Source organism: Aspergillus fischeri, genomic scaffold (genome assembly GCF_000149645.3).
Source record: "Aspergillus fischeri NRRL 181 1099437636249 genomic scaffold, whole genome shotgun sequence".
In the NCBI taxonomy this organism is placed as follows: Eukaryota; Fungi; Ascomycota; class Eurotiomycetes; order Eurotiales; family Aspergillaceae; genus Aspergillus; species Aspergillus fischeri.
The window spans coordinates 319,311-336,997 of record NW_001509770.1 but is presented as its reverse complement, the minus strand read 5'-3'; the positions used below and the strand labels follow the sequence as shown (position 1 = coordinate 336,997).

At 50.6% G+C, this 17,687-nt stretch overlaps 7 protein-coding genes across 7 annotated transcripts, besides 1 other annotated feature; 3 read left to right on the top strand and 4 right to left on the bottom strand.

The window, feature by feature from the left end:
* Nucleotides 1–371: 371 nt before the first annotated feature.
* NFIA_008500 (uncharacterized protein) lies at nt 372–1,709 on the bottom strand (the record flags this gene model as incomplete). The annotated part of the gene is made up of 1 exon (XM_001264069.1): nt 372–1,709. One exon carries the CDS (start codon nt 1,707–1,709, stop codon nt 372–374), a length of 1,338 nt encoding a protein of 445 aa, XP_001264070.1.
* A 305-nt stretch (nt 1,710–2,014) lies between these two features.
* Nucleotides 2,015–2,075: a microsatellite.
* A 453-nt stretch (nt 2,076–2,528) lies between these two features.
* On the top strand, nt 2,529–4,115 carry NFIA_008490 (uncharacterized protein; the record flags this gene model as incomplete). The annotated part of the gene is made up of 3 exons (XM_001264068.1): nt 2,529–3,139; nt 3,194–3,271; nt 3,338–4,115. 3 exons carry the CDS (start codon nt 2,529–2,531, stop codon nt 4,113–4,115), a joined length of 1,467 nt encoding a protein of 488 aa, XP_001264069.1.
* Nucleotides 4,116–4,812: 697 nt separating this feature from the next.
* NFIA_008480 (putative ABC multidrug transporter) lies at nt 4,813–9,508 on the top strand (the record flags this gene model as incomplete). The annotated part of the gene is made up of 3 exons (XM_001264067.1): nt 4,813–4,916; nt 4,974–7,612; nt 7,665–9,508. 3 exons carry the CDS (start codon nt 4,813–4,815, stop codon nt 9,506–9,508), a joined length of 4,587 nt encoding a protein of 1,528 aa, XP_001264068.1.
* A 284-nt stretch (nt 9,509–9,792) lies between these two features.
* Nucleotides 9,793–10,744, bottom strand: NFIA_008470 (beta-xylosidase XylA; the record flags this gene model as incomplete). The annotated part of the gene is made up of 2 exons (XM_001264066.1): nt 9,793–10,437; nt 10,496–10,744. Coding segments are annotated over 2 exons (894 nt in total), but the record flags the coding sequence as incomplete, so codon positions are not given.
* A 174-nt stretch (nt 10,745–10,918) lies between these two features.
* Nucleotides 10,919–12,253, bottom strand: NFIA_008460 (uncharacterized protein; the record flags this gene model as incomplete). The annotated part of the gene is made up of 3 exons (XM_001264065.1): nt 10,919–11,344; nt 11,788–11,989; nt 12,141–12,253. The coding sequence occupies 3 exons, from the start codon at nt 12,251–12,253 to the stop codon at nt 10,919–10,921; spliced, it is 741 nt and encodes a 246-aa protein (XP_001264066.1).
* A 1,047-nt stretch (nt 12,254–13,300) lies between these two features.
* NFIA_008450 (putative phosphatidylserine decarboxylase) lies at nt 13,301–14,448 on the top strand (the record flags this gene model as incomplete). The annotated part of the gene is made up of 3 exons (XM_001264064.1): nt 13,301–13,541; nt 13,594–14,152; nt 14,208–14,448. The coding sequence occupies 3 exons, from the start codon at nt 13,301–13,303 to the stop codon at nt 14,446–14,448; spliced, it is 1,041 nt and encodes a 346-aa protein (XP_001264065.1).
* A 331-nt stretch (nt 14,449–14,779) lies between these two features.
* Nucleotides 14,780–17,371, bottom strand: NFIA_008440 (putative ATP-dependent RNA helicase DBP6; the record flags this gene model as incomplete). The annotated part of the gene is made up of 1 exon (XM_001264063.1): nt 14,780–17,371. The coding sequence occupies one exon, from the start codon at nt 17,369–17,371 to the stop codon at nt 14,780–14,782; it is 2,592 nt and encodes an 863-aa protein (XP_001264064.1).
* Between the last annotated feature and the right edge of the window lie 316 nt (nt 17,372–17,687).

Below are 17,687 nucleotides of genomic sequence, written 5' to 3'. Positions count from 1 at the left end.
CGTTACTGAATCATGCTGTACTAATATGTGGATCATGCATTCTTGGTCCTTTGGCCTTTATCATGAGCTTTCTTTGAATATCTTTACTCAATGCAATGTGTATATTTCTCAAAACGACTTCTCAAACTCCGAAATTGCTATCGAAACAAAACTTCAAACATTCTTCCGAGTCCTCTCATCTCTCTTGCTTTCGATGTGCAGCCTTCGGTTTTCCTGAACAACCCCGAAAAATCAATCTCCCAATCGTCCTCATACTCATTCCCCTCAAAAGTCTCGATTCCTCCAATGCTTCCCTCTTTGCTAAATTATGCGAGTACTCACCGCATGACACATCTCGGGCACTGCCCCAGCCACTGTCTCGATGGAAGTTGTCAATAGCTCTCTTTGCACACAAGGTCCCAGGTAGTGTCTCCAGGCCCCGCATCACGGACCTGGGCGTCTACCCAAGATGCCTCGCTATATTCCGAGTCAGAGTGATACGCCACTGGGCTCAGCAGATCGCAGTATCGGCCCGCAAACTCTTCGGTGTTCTCGCCCGGGCGTCCTCCAAGCGTCAGTCCCTCGACCTCCTTCGACAGGGCTTCCAAGGTGCCGAGGGCGGCTCCGTTACCGGCACTCTGCCAGTTGGAGTTGTTGCGCGGAGGCATATAGCTCGCTTCACCCATGGGGTGGTCCTCATCGTAGCGAGACGCTGAGATCACCGAGTGGTCGGCCCTGGGGACGGATAGGGGATGGACAGGCGGCACTCCGGGGGGCAGGTTTGTGGTGGAACGGGGTGCCCAGTCTCTGGCTCCGAAGGCTTCGTAGGTCGCGATGATCTCGTCGGCGATCGTGTCCCGTTCATTGACGATCTCGGCGCGGTGAGAGTGCACCCTCGCTCTTTGGCTGGCGTTTCGGCATAAGCCTTGCTGCTCGGCGGTGCTGTGGTCCATGTAGACGACGATGGATTGCATGTCAACATCATCACTACGTTGACTTGCCACATCGCCGGATGCTTCTGCGAACCCAGCTGCCTCTGGCTGTCCGGGCTCCAGTCTGATAGACTTGCCTTTGTTCTTCGGATGCTTGCGCAGGTGGTCGGTGTAGTCCTCGCGGCGATGAATGCGCTCCGGGCGCTTCTTGTATGCTCTCACCGCCGCTTTCCTGGCAGCCTTGAAATCAAATGCCGCTTGGCCGCTTGCGTGCCAGTACTGCAGGGCGCGGTCCCCGTAATAGTTGATAGCCTGGTCAATGAACGCCAGCAGCCTAGGTGCACGATGTTTGGATCTGGTTCTAGTCCGGCTGATGAGTGCGACGCGCAGGTTCTGCAGGAACATCGGCTCCTGGGCTACCCTTGCCAAGATACATGCTTCGCATCTGTTCTCCTGGTAAGGTGCCGGTGCTATCGGCGGAGGACGAGTACCCAGCGGGACCAGAGACCACATGCCCTGCATGGATTGCAGCGCGCTGACGAGTCTGACATGGCTTTGGTCGAGGTTATCTGAGTACCAGTCAATGACGTCCAGATGCTCGGTGACTTCTTTTCTGATCAGGCTGCAGATGTTCGCAATGACATAGGGATTGATTCCCTGGTGCGAGGGACACAGCTCCGCGGCGCGAATGACGGAATTTGGCAGGATTTGGAGCAATGTGGACTTCCGAAGCTCAGATGGGAGGCGCTTGATGGCGTGGTGGATCAGCTCGCTGCGCACTTCGAGGAGTCGTCCCATATTGTCGTGAGTGTAGTGTACGGAATGCTGTAAGTTCAAAATTTGAATTAGCATTGCCAATTGGGATTTCTTGAGGTCAGTGGCCATCAGAGGGTACCTCATCTGAATTGCGCGCTGCATCTTGGCGAGGTCTTATTCAATCTCTTAAGCAGCTTTAGATACTGCTCGTCCAAGCGATACCAATGAAGTCTCGATATAGCAGGCGTCTGCACTTTCAAGTTGACGAAAGGATTCAGGACACGAAAGTTACCTCTCTGCTATGGTGTCGGTAAGCTGTCGTTGGGTAAGGAGAGAGGTCGAAGTTCTGATGATAATGATGAAGAAGCAGTTGATGATGTTGAAGTTGATCGATAATGAGAAGATGGTTTGCAAAGATGAGCATGGTATAGAGAAGCCATTTTATACTTGTCAGAAAAGCCTCAAGACAAAGGCTTTCAGCTATCAATGCTATTGTCTCTGTTCAGGCTTGTAGTGGTCAAAGAAGTGTCTAAGACAAGGTCAACAAAGAACGCGCCGTGAGGAATTGAGATCCAGAAACATATTCTGTATCCATCATTTCTTTGTTGTAGTTCTTTCGCTTAGCCGCTGGACCGAATAGCCCGATAAATATCTCCAAATGATGGAAACATATCTTGTGAGAGTGAGACATCCCGGTTCAGCGCGATCACTGTGAGAGACAGGCTAAAAATGTCTTGCAGATTGAAACCTCGATCGCTTTTAGACGGACAAACGACCATTGACCAGGGTATATTGCTCATGACTCGAGCGTGGTAGGGCAGCCAAGCATTCAGCCCATGAACACAGCCGGAATGTGTGTAGATGATCGCATCACGAGGCCGTGCGCGCTTAACCTTTTTCCGTTGGACAAAACAAATATATGAACACCTTCGACGCTCTCGATACTCCCGAGTCCACGATCCATCGCATTCGCTTTATGAACTGAAACATACTATCAAGGACATACTCATCCCGAGTATGGGCGTCACGTATCTTCCCTCCCAGTCCAGAAAGAAACAAGATGTGCCCTTACCATACACAGCATCGCCATGGAGATTGCTGTGGGCTGACATCCTTCTTTTCCTACGGAGTCTCTGGAGCCTGCCTGGTATAATACTACCCTTGACGCCATGGAACTCGGGAGCCCTGGACGAACTCTATCCGTCCAAGGAGAATTTATGGGACATCGTCGTACATATATTTCTGGCTGTCTATCAGCTCATCTTTCTCTTGTCACTGCCCATTTTGTTTATTCTCGCCTTCCCGGCGCTGGGGATCGGAATTTATATGGCAGTCGCTTTAACTTTGAATTGGGTAGTTTGCAGGTTTGCTTTGAATGGGAGTGCCAGGATTTTGCAGTCGCAAGTCCCCGTTGAACATCGTCCGGAACATGACCGTGAGCACTGGGTCTTCATTAATGGAGTCGGAGCCGGGTGAGTGCTCAAATACCCCGTCAGGGATCTTGCAACTCATCTGACTGCTTTAAGACATCACTGGCTGCAGAGCAATCTTGACCGGCTGGCATATACATTTGGCAGAAATATTACCGGTGTTCACAATCCGACGTAGGTTCCCTATGCTACCGTCACACGTCAGTTTGATTTTGGGTGACTCAGGTTCAAAAAATGTAGAATGGGGATCGTTTTCGATATCATCGAGTGCTTAATTCAAAGGAACTTTTCCTACGCCACCTCGGACGTGAGGAATGCGTACGCGATCATCAAGGAAGACTTGTTGAACCCGAAATACAAGAAAGTGATCCTCATTCTTCACAGCCAAGGTGGAATTGAGGGAGGCTTGGTCATTGACTGGCTGCTCGATGAGATGCCTCGAGAGTTGCTGCAGGATCTCGAGGTTTATACCTTTGGTAACGCGGCGAACCATTTCAACAATCCGTTTAAAACATTGTCTCAAGCTCATCGGAATGAAGCCGAAGGCGAAACTCCACAGGTCAACCCGGCGGCAATAGGGACGAAAACCATTCGTCGAATTGAGCATTATGCAAACTCCAAGGATTTTGTGAGTGTCTGGGGGATATTGAACTTCGCCAATATTCCTAATCGATACATGGGACGAGTGTTCGTGCGCCCTGGTTCCGGTCATCAATTCATCCAGCACCATTTAGATACCATGTTCACGTTAGGGGAAGATATGAAGACTCTGGACACGAACGAATTCATGGAGATGGAAGTGGAAGTCCAACTGGATGAATTACACAGGCTAAAAGCAGGCGGGACAGATACCGGAGACAGGGTTGACCATCACGACATTGACTTTCCTTATGATGAGGTGAACGCAGATGTCTCATTACTCCAGTCAAATGGCTCTTTCAGGAGGAAGATGAAGGTCAAGGAGCTTAGCCGGCTGTGGCTCTATCGAAATGGTGCATCACCAATAGAGGGGTCCTGATGGTGTCATCGAGCGGTGCTTGTCCATGGCTTGTTTCACCAGGGGTCTTGGGTAGATAGACAGAGCGGTCTAATGTACATGTTATGACCGATCATCATTGTTGCTAGGAAAGGATAAAAATCCGTCTTGGAAAGCACAAGACAAGGGACCCTGTTGTCAGTAGTCGCCAGTGAATCCATCCACTTTTTCCTCCTCTCAGTCTCATCGAATCCGGAGAATGCACCTTCCAATGGATCCCAGGACTCCTCATTCGACCCGTTCCAGAGTTAAAAGGTTGCAAATTGTGGATGCCCGTTTGTGGTTTTTCCGACCCAATGACTCTTCCCCGTCCTTTCACCGTGGTCGGCGACATCCGCCAAAACTTCTTCTCCGGTCCAGCTGCAGGTTGTATTGCAGCCAGCCATTGCGCTATTCGATTGCTTATCTCCTTTGCTTTTTGATCCGATTTAAACCATTGGCTAGTATCGGAAGGTGCGCCGTGCTGCGGCTATTTGTACGATGGGTAAATCATCCGTTTGTCGATACGGGGTGCAATAGCAATAAACTCAACCTCAAATGGCCGTCGCTTCGCGATCAGTCACTATTCACTACACAGGGATTCCTGCTTTGTCCCCAGAAAGCCAAGCTTGATGATTCTCAAGTAGTGATTCTTACCAACTAGACAAGCTTTTGCTTTCCCGTGTCGCAGTCGTCCGCAATGGAGCTTTTGCCTGGGGTTTCGCAGTATATCATAGCTCCTATGACATCGCAGTTTGTGGGCCAAGGTATCTCTGCTTTTGACGACAGCGGTCAAGTGCAAAGGTCTGTCCAGTTTTCATGTCCTCCTAGTAATTGCCTGAAACTGATGCAAGAATCCAGAGCTCTCTGGCAATATCGGACACAGAAACTGTCCGCCTTCGTAACCACTGGAAATCTGCACCTCGGGGCGGTCTCTGCTTCATGCCTCGCTATTATCCTATCAAAATGTCTTAATCATGCTGTTTGGGTCTTCAAGAAGAAGTCTCGTGGCCGCATGGATGCTACCTCTGCCATTCCAGAGACAATTGTCCCCGTACCCTTTGCACTTGCGCACCTGGCGGCTGCGATGGCAGCTTGTGGTCTCAGTTTTGGTGAATCACATCGCAGAGGAGACTGGAAACAGTTAATATTCTTCAGCTACATTGTATTATTGGCTGTTGCGAGGCTTTGTTTCCAGGGTGTTATTCACGGGATTCATTTCTATCGCCACTTGAACATGATGACCTTAGTGGCTTTGTCTCTAGCAATTGTGAAGGATCTTGTCCCAATGGCGATTGTTGGCTCGACCTATCGCCCAACCGCTCTTGCAAGTGCCTCACTAGCCTGCGTGGCTGCTATGCTGGTAATTGTGCTTGCGAGTCCTCGGCCCCGTCCCCTAATCTCAGATGCCGAATTCCATGATGCACAGGCAAAGGCGGATGTTTCGCCGGAGGAAACGTGTTCTTTGTTCTCATACTATTGCTCCTATGAGTGGATCACTTATGTGATCTTTCGTGGCTGCCAGAGAGATCTGACCATGGATGACTTGCCGCCGCTTCCCTCATATGACGAACCACTGAAGTGGCTGGAGAAGATCAAGAAGCAGCGGCAAAAAGGCGGGAAAACGTTTCGAACTTTGTGCAGACTGTTGAAAACGGAGATTAAAGGTATGGTTTGCTGGGCCGCGACTACTTCTATAGCAGATTTCTTCGCTCCATTTTCCATGCTGCGGTTGCTGGCATACTTGGAAGACCCGACTGGCGCAGTCGTGCATCCTGCGCTTTGGATTTGTCTGCTATTCATTGGTCCAATGATGCGGTCTTTTTGCTATCAACAGTACATCTTTACAGCCACAAGGCTCCTTGTGCGCGTGAATATCTCGCTTGTCCAGGAGATTTATCACACCGCTATGCGATCGTATATCTACGATGATTCTGTACATCCACATGGCAGACCACGCCCTCAGGAGTCGGCGAGACACAAGGCACATACCCCGAAGCGCACATCGAAATCTAACCAAGCTAATGTGACAAGTCTGATGTCATCCGATGTTGATGCTATATACAATTCCCGGGACATCTTTTACGTAGCCACTGCGGTACCGATATCCACTACCATTGCCATGGTCTTCCTCTACAGGATGCTCGGGTGGCCATCCTTATTCGGCGTCCTGACGCTGTGCTGTTTGACTCCGCTTCCGGCTCTGGCATCGCGCAGGGTCTCACGCATCCAACAGTCAGTGATGAGGGCAACTGATGTCCGTCTTGCCAGGATTTCAGAGTACTTGAATTCTATCCGAACCCTCAAGTTCTTCGGATGGGAGCCAGCTGCTGTGGCTTCGATCAATGAGATCAGAAGCGTGGAGCAACGACGTCTCTGGAGGCGCAGTGTCTTTGCGGCCGCCATTTCTATGGCAGGTGACCTATTACCTATGATGAGCTTGCTTGTCATGTTCTCCGTCGTAGTTTTATTTACGGATCGTCCTCTGCGGGCTCCGGTTGCCTTCACATCTTTGTCAATCATGGAGACACTGCGTTCTCAGTTCGTCTGGCTCTCAAATATCAGCAGATATTCGGCCCAGGGTGCGGAGTCGCTTCGTCGAGTGGATCACTTTTTTGACACAGCAGGCGAGATCAGACGTCATCCAGACGGACCGTTGGAGCTCAAACACGCAACTTTCCGGCGAACACCAATCGCAGATTTCTGCTTACACGACATCTCAGTTTCTTTCAAGCACAACGCCCTCAATGTCGTGGCAGGCCCAACTGGGAGTGGGAAGACTTCTCTGCTGCTGTCATTGTTAGGTGAGACTGTACTGGAGTCTGGAACTGCTACCTGCTCTCAGGATGTGGCCTATGTACCACAGTCGCCATGGCTGCAGAATGACACCATTCGACAGAACATACTATTTTACAGCTCGTTTGACGAGGCCCGTTACAATACCGTCATTGAAGCCAGCGGTCTTATCCAGGATCTTCAGCAGCTTCCCGCTAGTGATCTCACTCTAGTGGGTGAGAGAGGCACGTCGCTGTCAGGTGGTCAGAAGCAACGTGTCTCTCTCGCCAGAGCACTGTATTCGAGATCATCTACATTGCTCTTGGATGACATATTTTCCGCACTAGATACACATACAACCACCTTGGTTTATGAAAAGTGTTTCCGCAGTGGTCTGTTAGCAGACAGGACCGTTGTACTTGTCACGCACCTGCCAGCTGCCCTGAAGGACGCCGATCAAATTATTCAGCTCAACCATGGCAGGACTTCCGTAATTAGAACTGCGTCTGAGTCCTCCAGGGCGCACACACAGAGTGTACCCGACCTCGCCGAAGGGGCAGAACAAGACGCAGCAATCAGCGGTTCTCCACCAATTGCAGAAGGGTCTTCTACCGAATCAGAAGCCACCGTCAATGTCTTGCCCAACGTTCGCGCAGACCAATCTGTACAGACAGATCGCATTGTCAAAGAAATGTCGGCTACAGGTCGCGTACCACGTACATTATGTGAGTTTGCACCAGCTAAGTAACGTAGTCATCGATGCTAATGTTTCTCCAGTCTTACATTATATGCTGCTGTTTGGCGGAATCTCCTATGCAATAGCAGTGCTGCTAGCAACTGTCACGGTGCAATTTGCATACTTTGCAATCACATACTGGCTGTCTATTTGGACAAGCGCGTATGAGAAATACGACCATCCTGACTCACTGTTCTACCTAGCCGTGTATGCAGCAGCGATAATATCCTTTCTCCTCCTTCAAATCACGAATAATCTTCTATATCAACATGGGAGCTGGACGGCCGCCAAGAAGATGCACAGGAAACTGGTGGAAGCAGTGCTCTCTGCGCCGATCTCTTGGTTCGACCAGAATCCCATCGGACGTGCTATAAACCGCTTTGGAAATGACACCAGGTCAATGGATACTGTTTTGATTGATTGGCTGCGCATGTCCATTGAAAATGGACTACGCTTCTTGCTGAGAATAGCGAGTATCGCCTCGATCATGCCGATTTTTGCGCTCCCAGCCGCCGTGGTTTGCACGATAGGCTTTTTCATTGGGGAGATGTACACTCGGGCCCAGATTTCGATCAAGAGATTATGTTCCATCAACTACTCTCCCATATTCTCCCATTTCACCGATTCCCTGGCAGGCATGACCGTCATCCGAGCCCGAGAAGGCATGACGGGGGTTTTCCAGAAGCTGTTAGCGGAAAAGCTTGCTGTTCATGCTCGTTCCGCAGAGGCCCAGTACAACTGCAACCGTTGGGTTTCCGTCCGATCGGATTTATGCGCAGCATCGGTCGCAGCATCGGCGGGATGCGTAGCGTATTTCTGGTCGGGGTCCGCGGGCCTCGTTGGATTCTCATTGACCAACGCCATTGGCCTCAGTCAGACCATTCTGACGTTGGTCCGCACAATGAACGAACTCGAGGTCGAACTCAACTCGTTCCAGCGAATAAGCGAATACGCGGAGATCGAGCCTGAAGAGAAACTGAGTGACAAGGAGCGCGCCAAAGCGGACACCGTACCTGCCAGCTGGCCAACACTGGGGAAAGTGGAATTTCACAGCGTCTCGGCCCGCTATCAGCCCGAAGGTCCAGACGTCCTACGAAACGTCTCCTTCGTGGCCAATCCTGGCGAACGAATCGGCATCGTAGGCCGAACAGGCAGCGGCAAGAGCACCCTCGGCCTCTCCCTGCTCCGTTTCGTCAATCTTACCTCCGGCAGCATCACAATTGACGGTCTGGATATCAGCCAGATCCGCCTACATCGCCTCCGCACAAGCGTCACCCTCATCCCCCAAGAACCCGTCCTCTTCTCCGGCGACGTGCAATCAAACCTCGACCCATTCGGCGAAGCGAGCGAGACGGAGCTGCACTCTGCTCTATCCGCCTGCACCTCTATCCAAGTACACGGCGGCCCCATCGGAGAAGCAGGCACCAACAAACCAACAACCCGCGCCCTCACCCTCGACACCCCCATCGCAGCCAACGGAGAAAACTTCAGCCAGGGCCAGCGACAGGTCCTCAGTATCGCGCGCGCAGTCTGCCGCCGCTCCAAGGTCGTACTGCTGGATGAGGCGACTGCGTCCGTGGACCACGAGACGGACATGCACATGCAGAAGCTGCTACGGAGTATGTTCCCTGACTCGACGATCATCGCAATTGCGCATCGCCTGCGGACAATCATGGATTATGACCGGGTACTGGTTATGGCTGAGGGCGAGATCATTGAGTATATCATCCCTCTTCTTTTTTTGTTTATCATGCGTTTGTTCACAGAGGCTAACTTGGAAAGAAATGATTCACCCGCGAATCTGATTAAGAAGCAAGGCGTTTTCTGGAGTATGTTGAAGAATACAGGCGAGTATGATGAATTAGTTCAGATGGTAAGGGAGTAATTGTTCTATTGCCGGTGCAGTCCGTATTCGGCCATGTCTATTGTTATCAAAGAGTAGATATATGCATGGAATTAAGTTCTCAGACGAGATGTCGGAGGAATAGTTTAGTATCAAACTAAGCATATAAACTCTCAAAATAAGCTAAAAATCAAAAAGAGTATCAGCCAACCAAGCCACAAAAGCCACGAAGCTTGATATGAAGCCTTAACCTCACAACTCTGATATTTACACAGCTAGATCATTCAAGTTCCTCCTATTTAATACTACCAACACAATTCTGACCATCATGCAGAGGAAATCTGCTGCTCCTCTACAGGCCACCTGAAAATCACAGCCTCTCTGCCCGTCAGCCCAAACCGAAGGACAACCGACCGCTCATTATTCAGCGCCAGCTCGTACTTCCCCGGGTAGAGGACCCGATTGCCGGCTTCATCCGTACGAGCCACGCTGTCGATCGTCACGGGGATCGTCATAGTCTTTGAACTGTGCGGTCCCAGCCTCGACAGCCGGTCGAAACCGACAAGCCACTTGTTTGGGTATGGAGCAGGTCCCGCGGTGGTGTTAGCGAAGAGCATAGCAGTGTAGTCGGAAGCGACCTTGCCGGTGTTGGCGATCTTCACCGTGAAGTTGAGGAAAGGCATTTGCTCGACGTTTGCGAAGCCCGGATGCGGCTGCGTGAGGAGGTCTTGGATGTTGAAGGAGGTCTTGTTCTTGCCTGTGCCAGTGAGGGAGGCGCTGAAGGTCGTGTAGAAGAGCCCGTGGCCGAACTCGTAGACGGGTGTGCCGGTGTACCACATGTAGGTCTGGCCGGGATTATTGCCGAGAGGCCGCAGGTTCATGTCGGTGGCTGGGAATTGGGTTGCGTATTCGGCCGGGTACTGGGTGACCACGAGTCGGCCTGCGGGGGCGCGCTTGCCGGTAATGATTGTCTAGGAGAGCCTGTCCGCCGGATTGTCCGGGGTATCCACCCCAGATCAGGGAGTTGACATTCTTGTTGGACTTGAGCGAGGAGGAGTCGACTTGGCCGCCGCCCATCATCCAGGGGCCGATCAATGCAACACTGCGGACCGACTTGGCGAGAGGCAAGGTTCCGTCGTTCTTCAGTAGGACAATACCTTCTACAGCGGCTTTGTATGAGATATTCCAGGCATCCGCGGTCATGACATGAAGGCACCAACCCTTCTTTGATCCGAATCTAAGATTGGATGGCCACTGGTGATGGTCGGATTTTTGCATATTTCCTTGCCAGTTTCCGGTTTGTACGTGAAGTCTTGATGGGGTACGCGTACAATATAAGGGGTGGACAGCCACTCTGGCAAGGGCAAGGGCTCGATTCCTTCCTTAGGAGAAATGAGCAGCCGGAATTTGCCGTCGACGACGGTTTCTGTCAACCAATAATAGCTTTAGACATCAGTAAAGGACTTGTGCAACGATAGGGTAGGAATAGAAAACAAACCGATGAGACCAGAGGAATTTGTCCAGGATCAATGAGACTTTGTCACAGATAGTTCTCCGCCGATCAAAATCATCAAGCCACGGCCAGCGTTCATATCCCAACCACTTCTCCAGCTTGAGTATAGCCATCTCCGACTGTTCGTCGTATGACTTCTCAAATTCGAAAGATGACAGAATCGCCCGACAAGCTTCGGGGGTGACTGGGGATCTCGAAACACATCTGGCGAACTGGCGAGCAGGCCAACGAGGCGGCGGACTCAACGGACTAGGGAACTTGGAGGACCCGGGTGACTTTGAGAGCTCAGGTTGTAGATGTTGCGAGTTTCCATTCGAGAGCTTGGGAGGCGACAGAAGTTGGTGTTTCCCGCCTTGCTCCATGGTCTGTGAAGCGTCCAACATAAAAAGACAACAGTGAAGAAAAGAGAGTGGAATAGTAATGTTTAGGGTGTGTTCAGCCACTTGAAACTGATGATAAGGTCAGTTGGTATTAAGTGAGAGGTGTAGAGGTGTTAAGGTAGGGTCAGAAGTACGGTGAGGTCAATTGACTCCTGCCTAATGATTGTCATATGATATCATGCTTGCTGCACGAGGAAGGTGGTCTGGTGGCTCTCATGACTGGTACTGCTACTTCAAACGATGGAACCAACGGAACCGATGAACTGAGTCGATTATGGTAGGTACTGCTGCTTATTTGAGTGGAATCGGTTATTTTAATGATATTCGGTTGATCTCAATTATGGAGGGTTAGATACAGGACGCAGAAGGGAAGGAGAGTCATGAGTCATAGAAACATTATCATGCGGCCTAGCAGACGTGTTGCAAACTAGAGTCTTGCTGAGCGGTCCATTCTCGCAGTCGGAAAAGGACAGGTCAATCTTAGCGACCGTCTGAGGGGTGAGATCAGGATTCGCCTCCACATTGTGATCAACGTAGCTTGTGTTCGCCTGAGCGAGCGCACAAGGCAACAGAGCTACCAGCACGGCAGCAGTAGATTTGGCAGCCGACATGTTGCGAGCATCCACGAGACTTGGAAGTTGATCTCCTGCATTATGGAGTCGGCAGATGAACTGCTGAATTTATAGTAGGCTTCGGCAACACCGGCAGAAAGGATTCTGTATGTCCTCCTACCTAGTCGGCATCTGTACTCCATCTAAGCTGTGGAGGAGGAGTCCCTAACGTCTGGACTTGTTTCCCCGACTTCCCCCACATGCGGATGCCCGAATCCAGCAGGTCCCACAGCCGATCCTGAGCAGAGAGCGGAGCACGGGGGATTCTCCGACTGTCCGACATGAGAGAACGAAGAACAAGTTGACCGATTCACACTCACAATCTAGGCTGAATTGACTTTAAACCTGAATGATGATGTCAATTGTGTCTCCCGGACTGCGTGCCATTCTCGCTTTGTTCCTATGGAACTGTTCAATGAGACGAGTGGACTGATTGCCTAGAGAGCACTGAGACAAAATCAAGTGCGGGGAGCAATTGTGTGATCGTAAATGCTCAAATCAGCATTTATCTCTGAATAAGCAAGTACAGTGCGTCAAGCTGTCCTGTGATATTCAGCAGACCCCGGAGTCGAGGCCTTACATACTGCAGACCACATCTTATCGCCAACGCAGGGAAACTCCCCGGGTGCAGCAGACGGCAAAGCTCAAGTTCCAGCTCGAGCTTTCAGGCTGAGAAGCCAGAGACGGAGACCGAGCATTATTAATGCAACCACAATGGCATGATTATCATCACTGTCTCGTTCGAGTTGACCCACAGCAAATACTACAGCTATCGAGCTACGACAGCCAAGGAGATTCACCAACTGACTGACCCTCTCCGCAGGTAGTCTATTTAGCCGATAACTGGAGGCTGTAGAAAGCGGTAGCTTCCAAAGAGCAACAGGAAAGGCCCATCATTGCCATAGAGGTAATGGATCATCATGGTAGGGGGACGATGCAACTAAGCTTCTGAGTTCTGGCCTTATCCGCCAACGCTTTACTGCTTCTGGATTAGTATGACATGGGGGTAAAGTGTGAGTAATACAGTAGTGGGTGATGAAGCTGGATATTGTAATCTATGGCTTGTTTGACATTGTATGGACATCATGAGCCAGATCAAAGGACCCATGGATGCCTCGATTTTAGAACTGTCAAGGTGCAGTGATATCACGTGGTACCGGAGGAATAACACCATCATCAACTGGCTGAAGGCAATCTGACATAGCGATGACATCACTCCAAACACAGCAAGACAATTTTGGTAGAGAGGTAGATATCAAAGAGTTATGCGCGTCATCAAAACAGCTCAAATGAGAACATCTAACTCTCATTCTACAAGAAGGACGTTCCAATGTCTGGCATCTTCGATTATATCCACCAGCTGGTGGACCAGGCGTTTGCCTTCACCAAGCTCATCCAGAATCGCGAAGTGGGATGGCTGACAGTCGACCGCAAGACCGGCGAATACAAGCGCGAGAAGCAAGCATTATGGAAGAAGTTCAAGCTGCTGCTACTCTTTAACCCCTTGACAGAATGGATTGATCAGACTCATCTCATCCGAATGTATACGCATGAGAAGAACCTCGCTGCAGGTTCGTTATCATCCTTCAAGAATAAGGTCTACGACCACTGACTGTATTCAAGGGCGCAAAGAAGGGGAACCCCAGTCCCACAGACAAATCAAAACCTTCATCGACTTCTACCAAATCGACATGTCGAAGTTCGACCCGTCCGATCCGGAGAAATATGTGACATTCGAGGACTTCTTCGTGCGGAAACACGCCCCCGGCGCACGACCAATCCATGCACCGAACGACCCCACAAAAGCCATTGTCGTTGCCGACTCACGAGTCGTCGTCTATTCAACTGTCGAAGCTACTCGCAGGCTCTGGATCAAGGGTTCCGAGTTCACCATTGCCAATCTCATCAAAGACAAGGACCGCGCAAAGGCGTGGGAGAACGGCGCCGTGGCGAGCTTCCGTCTGAGTCCCCAGGATTACCATCGGTACCATTCTCCTGTCGAGGGCAAGGTGAAGTGGTATAAGCAGATTCCTGGAGATTACTTCCAGGTTGATCCCGTGGCGCTGCAGAGTTCGGTCAACATCCTGACGGAGAATGCGCGGTGCTGTGTGTGCATCGAGACTGAGGATTTTGGGCTTGTCCTTTTCGTGGCTATCGGTGCTACTGATGTCGGAACCGTAGAGTGAGTATTTCGTCTGCCAAGGCAAGTCAAATGGCACAACTGACACGGTATGCAGATTCAATGAGGAAATGATGACTGCGGGACACCATGTGAAGAAAGGCGATGAAATCGGGCTTTTCCAATTTGGCGGCTCAAGTATTCTAGTGGCTTTTGAGAGAGACCGGATTCGATTCGACGAGGATCTGGAGAAGTTGAGCCATCAGCAGATCATGGTGGATGTTGAGGTGGGAATGAGCTTGGGAAAAGCAACGCAGAAAGGGCATACTGCAACAAATGTAGTCACAGCAAGTCTTTAGAATATCTACGCGCATGGTTCTCTTCTGGGGGATGCGCTAAACGGCCAAAGAGGAAGCGGACACGGAGTTTCTTGGGCGACATTTTTCTTTTCACCACATTTGCGGGGGAAGCAAGGGAAGAAGCACTAAGTCGGGTTTTCTTTGCTGTCTAATGATAGGCAAGTCATGATGGGAGCTAGTCCTCTCCAGTACCTAATGATTCTGGGATAGTTAGTCGGTCTTGCAAAGTTGTTCAATCCCAGGTCGAGCAAGTATGAAAGGTTTCTGATTGAAAATCGGGTGCAGCTCTTTTTAATTAGCTATTTACATGTGCCTTACGTCTCAAATGCGTTTAAGCTTGGGGCTTTGTAGGTTTACTACCACCCGTTTTTATCTCCTTCTCAAGGGTGTCCAATGCAGCCGCGTATCTCGACTTGATCTCGGCCGAGGTGTCCAGCTTCACATTCACCCTCTCAACCTTGGTGGATCGTGTAATCTTGCCGTCCGAGCCCTTAGAAATCTCGTTGACAAACCAGTGACCCTCACGATGTGCAACAAGCGTCCAGGCCGAGCCCTCCTTGCCTGCTCTTGCTGTACGTCCAACACGATGCACGTATGTCGTAACGCTGGGAGGAACATCGTAATTGACGACGTGAGTCAACGATTCTAGATCGAGACCACGAGAGGCACGGTCAGTAGCAACGATAATGGAGATCTTGCCTCGTCGGTAGGCAGTGAGTGTTTTCCGAGAGGCTGATGATTTATTGGACTTGATAATCGTGCCGATGTGGTTCGCAAGCGACGGGTCGAGAAGTGAAATCAGGCGAGAAAGACGTGATGCGGATTCAGATGACTTGGTGAAAATGAGAACTGTCGACCTTGCAGGTCCACGATGAGAAATATTCTTTTCCTTTTCGTCGCTTTCAGATAATACGGATACGTCAGACGACGAGTCTGATCCGTCGCTTGATGAGCTACCGTCTTCTGAGGAGTCTGAATCCGATTCATCTGAGCTGGACTCGTCGGAGCTCGTGTCGTCCGAGTTGGTATCACTGGAGTCCGAGTCCTCAGGATCCGACCCGTCGGAGCTCGTATCGTCTGAACTTGACTCTTCTGTGTCTGAAGATCTCGAGAAACATGCGACAGAGCGTTGATTTGGTGTGTCCAGGTTGATATGAGACTGTAACAGCTGAAGGAGGTAAAGCGGCTTTTGCGAACCATCGCCAACAGATACCGAGTACTCTTTCAAGGTAGAGGGCAGAGTGAATTGTTCATCAGACGTTGTAGGGACGCCATCGTGCTCCGCTTCTTCGGTTGCAGTAGGCTCTGCTGAACCAATGATCACCAGCTTCGGATTTGCCAGTCGGAGAGAATTCAACTTGGAGATATCCCTCGTCATTGTGGCACTGAGAATGACCTTCCGGGGTTCTCTGCTTTGAATTGGAAGCCCCAGCTGAGCCATAAATTTACCGCTGGAGCCGAAGGTCTTGGGATCCTTGCGGGCATCCAGGGAGTTCATCACAACATCAACCCATTCCTGAAAGCTCTCGTTCAGAAGTCGATCTGCTTCATCAATGACCAGCCATTCAAGATGCTCCAAAGTGAAACCCTTGGTGTAACGGAGATGGTCAACGAGACGACCCGGAGTACAGATCAAGATATCAATGTTCGGCTCCGCCCTCTGAACATAGCCTGGCAAGGACTCGCTCAAGTCACTTGTCTCTGCAAGGTAGTTCATGAGATTAAAATTCGTCCAATCTTCCCCAGTGAGATCGACAGTCTGCCTTTGCTTGGAAAGTTCAGGTCCATAGCATTGGTCAACACGCATCAATGTGCGCTGTTCGTCCTTGATCGCCACATTTCCCACCGCAGAACCGATACGAAGTCCAGAACCAGTAGCGCATAGCTCGCAGGCTTCTCTGGCCTGTTTCACCAACTCTCTTGTGGGCACTACAATAAGACCTCTCATTCTGGGTGCCGGTGTCGGTTTCAGCGCAGTGACCAAAGGCAGTACATACGACAAAGTCTTGCCCGAACCTGTAGCGGCTGATATACAAAGATCACCAGGGTGTCTCCTGGGGCCTTGAAGAAGAAGTGGAATAACCGTAGATTGTACTGCAAAAGCTTCCTTGTATCCATGATCTTCGAGCACACGAAGCAGATTTGAGTCGATCCCTAATTCCGAAAACCTGGCGCGCTTGCTTGCCGACTCTCTGACGGGATTGGCCAGCCATGCAGGGAGAGACGAATAGCTTGGTTTCTCAGTTTCTTCTGTAATTTGTTCAGGTTGTGGAAGAGGCTCTAAGCCCTGTGCAACGACGGGTTCTGCGGTAAGTGGTCCAGTGAGTGCCCCGTTATCGGTACTGTCATTCTTCGCCTTGGCTGCCTCCTTCAACTTGGCGGATCTTTCGAACTTGGACAGAATGCCGGAAAACTTGTTCTTCGCAGAATTTGTGCCGCTCTCATCTTTAGAATTTTTGGTGGATTTCAACGCTTTGCCGGCCTTGTCCTCTTTCCTTTCCGAGCTGTCGTCCGAGTCGCCCTGCGATCCCTTCATATGTGCAGACCCCTCATTAGATTCAGAAGCCCGTCTTTTTTCGCCTTTTGATTTCTTCTTAGACTTGGAGACTTTATCATCTGAGCTCCTAGCATTCGCTTTGCTGCCGACCGGCGAGACAGCACTATCTTTCCTGGTCTTTTCCTCGCGAACACCGTCCTCTTCCGAGTATTTGTTCCGCTTTTCTTTTCTTGGCTTTTGTTTTGAACCGACGGCGGTTGGCGAAAGGTTCTGAGTCTTTTTCGCTTTCTTGGTAGGTGTTGGTGTCGATGTAGCAATGGGGGAGCCATCCGATTCTCTCTTCCTTTTGTGAGACTTCTTCGCGCTCAGTGGGGTGGCTGAATCTTTTTTCACTGACGCATGATGCGCAGATTTGTCGCCAGCCATGATCCAATAAGAGCTGACAGAATTGCCGGTTGCTGTGGTTGCTAAAGGCTCTAATGCTTCGTGAGATCCTTCTCGAACATGAATTCTTTCCGCGGGGATATTTTTGTTGCATACCCGGCAGAATTCCTACACCGCCCCATATGCCGCCAGGGAGTGGGCCTCAGGGATCAACCAGGTCCAAAGCTTCATTTCGAGATCACATTCGTCTGGTCGCATATTGTTCGCTGTATACTGGTATATCCGTATGTGTACCGTTTTATCGAAGGACGGATCTGCTCGCCATGGGTAGGGTGACAGCCGATACCTCTCGGAATTG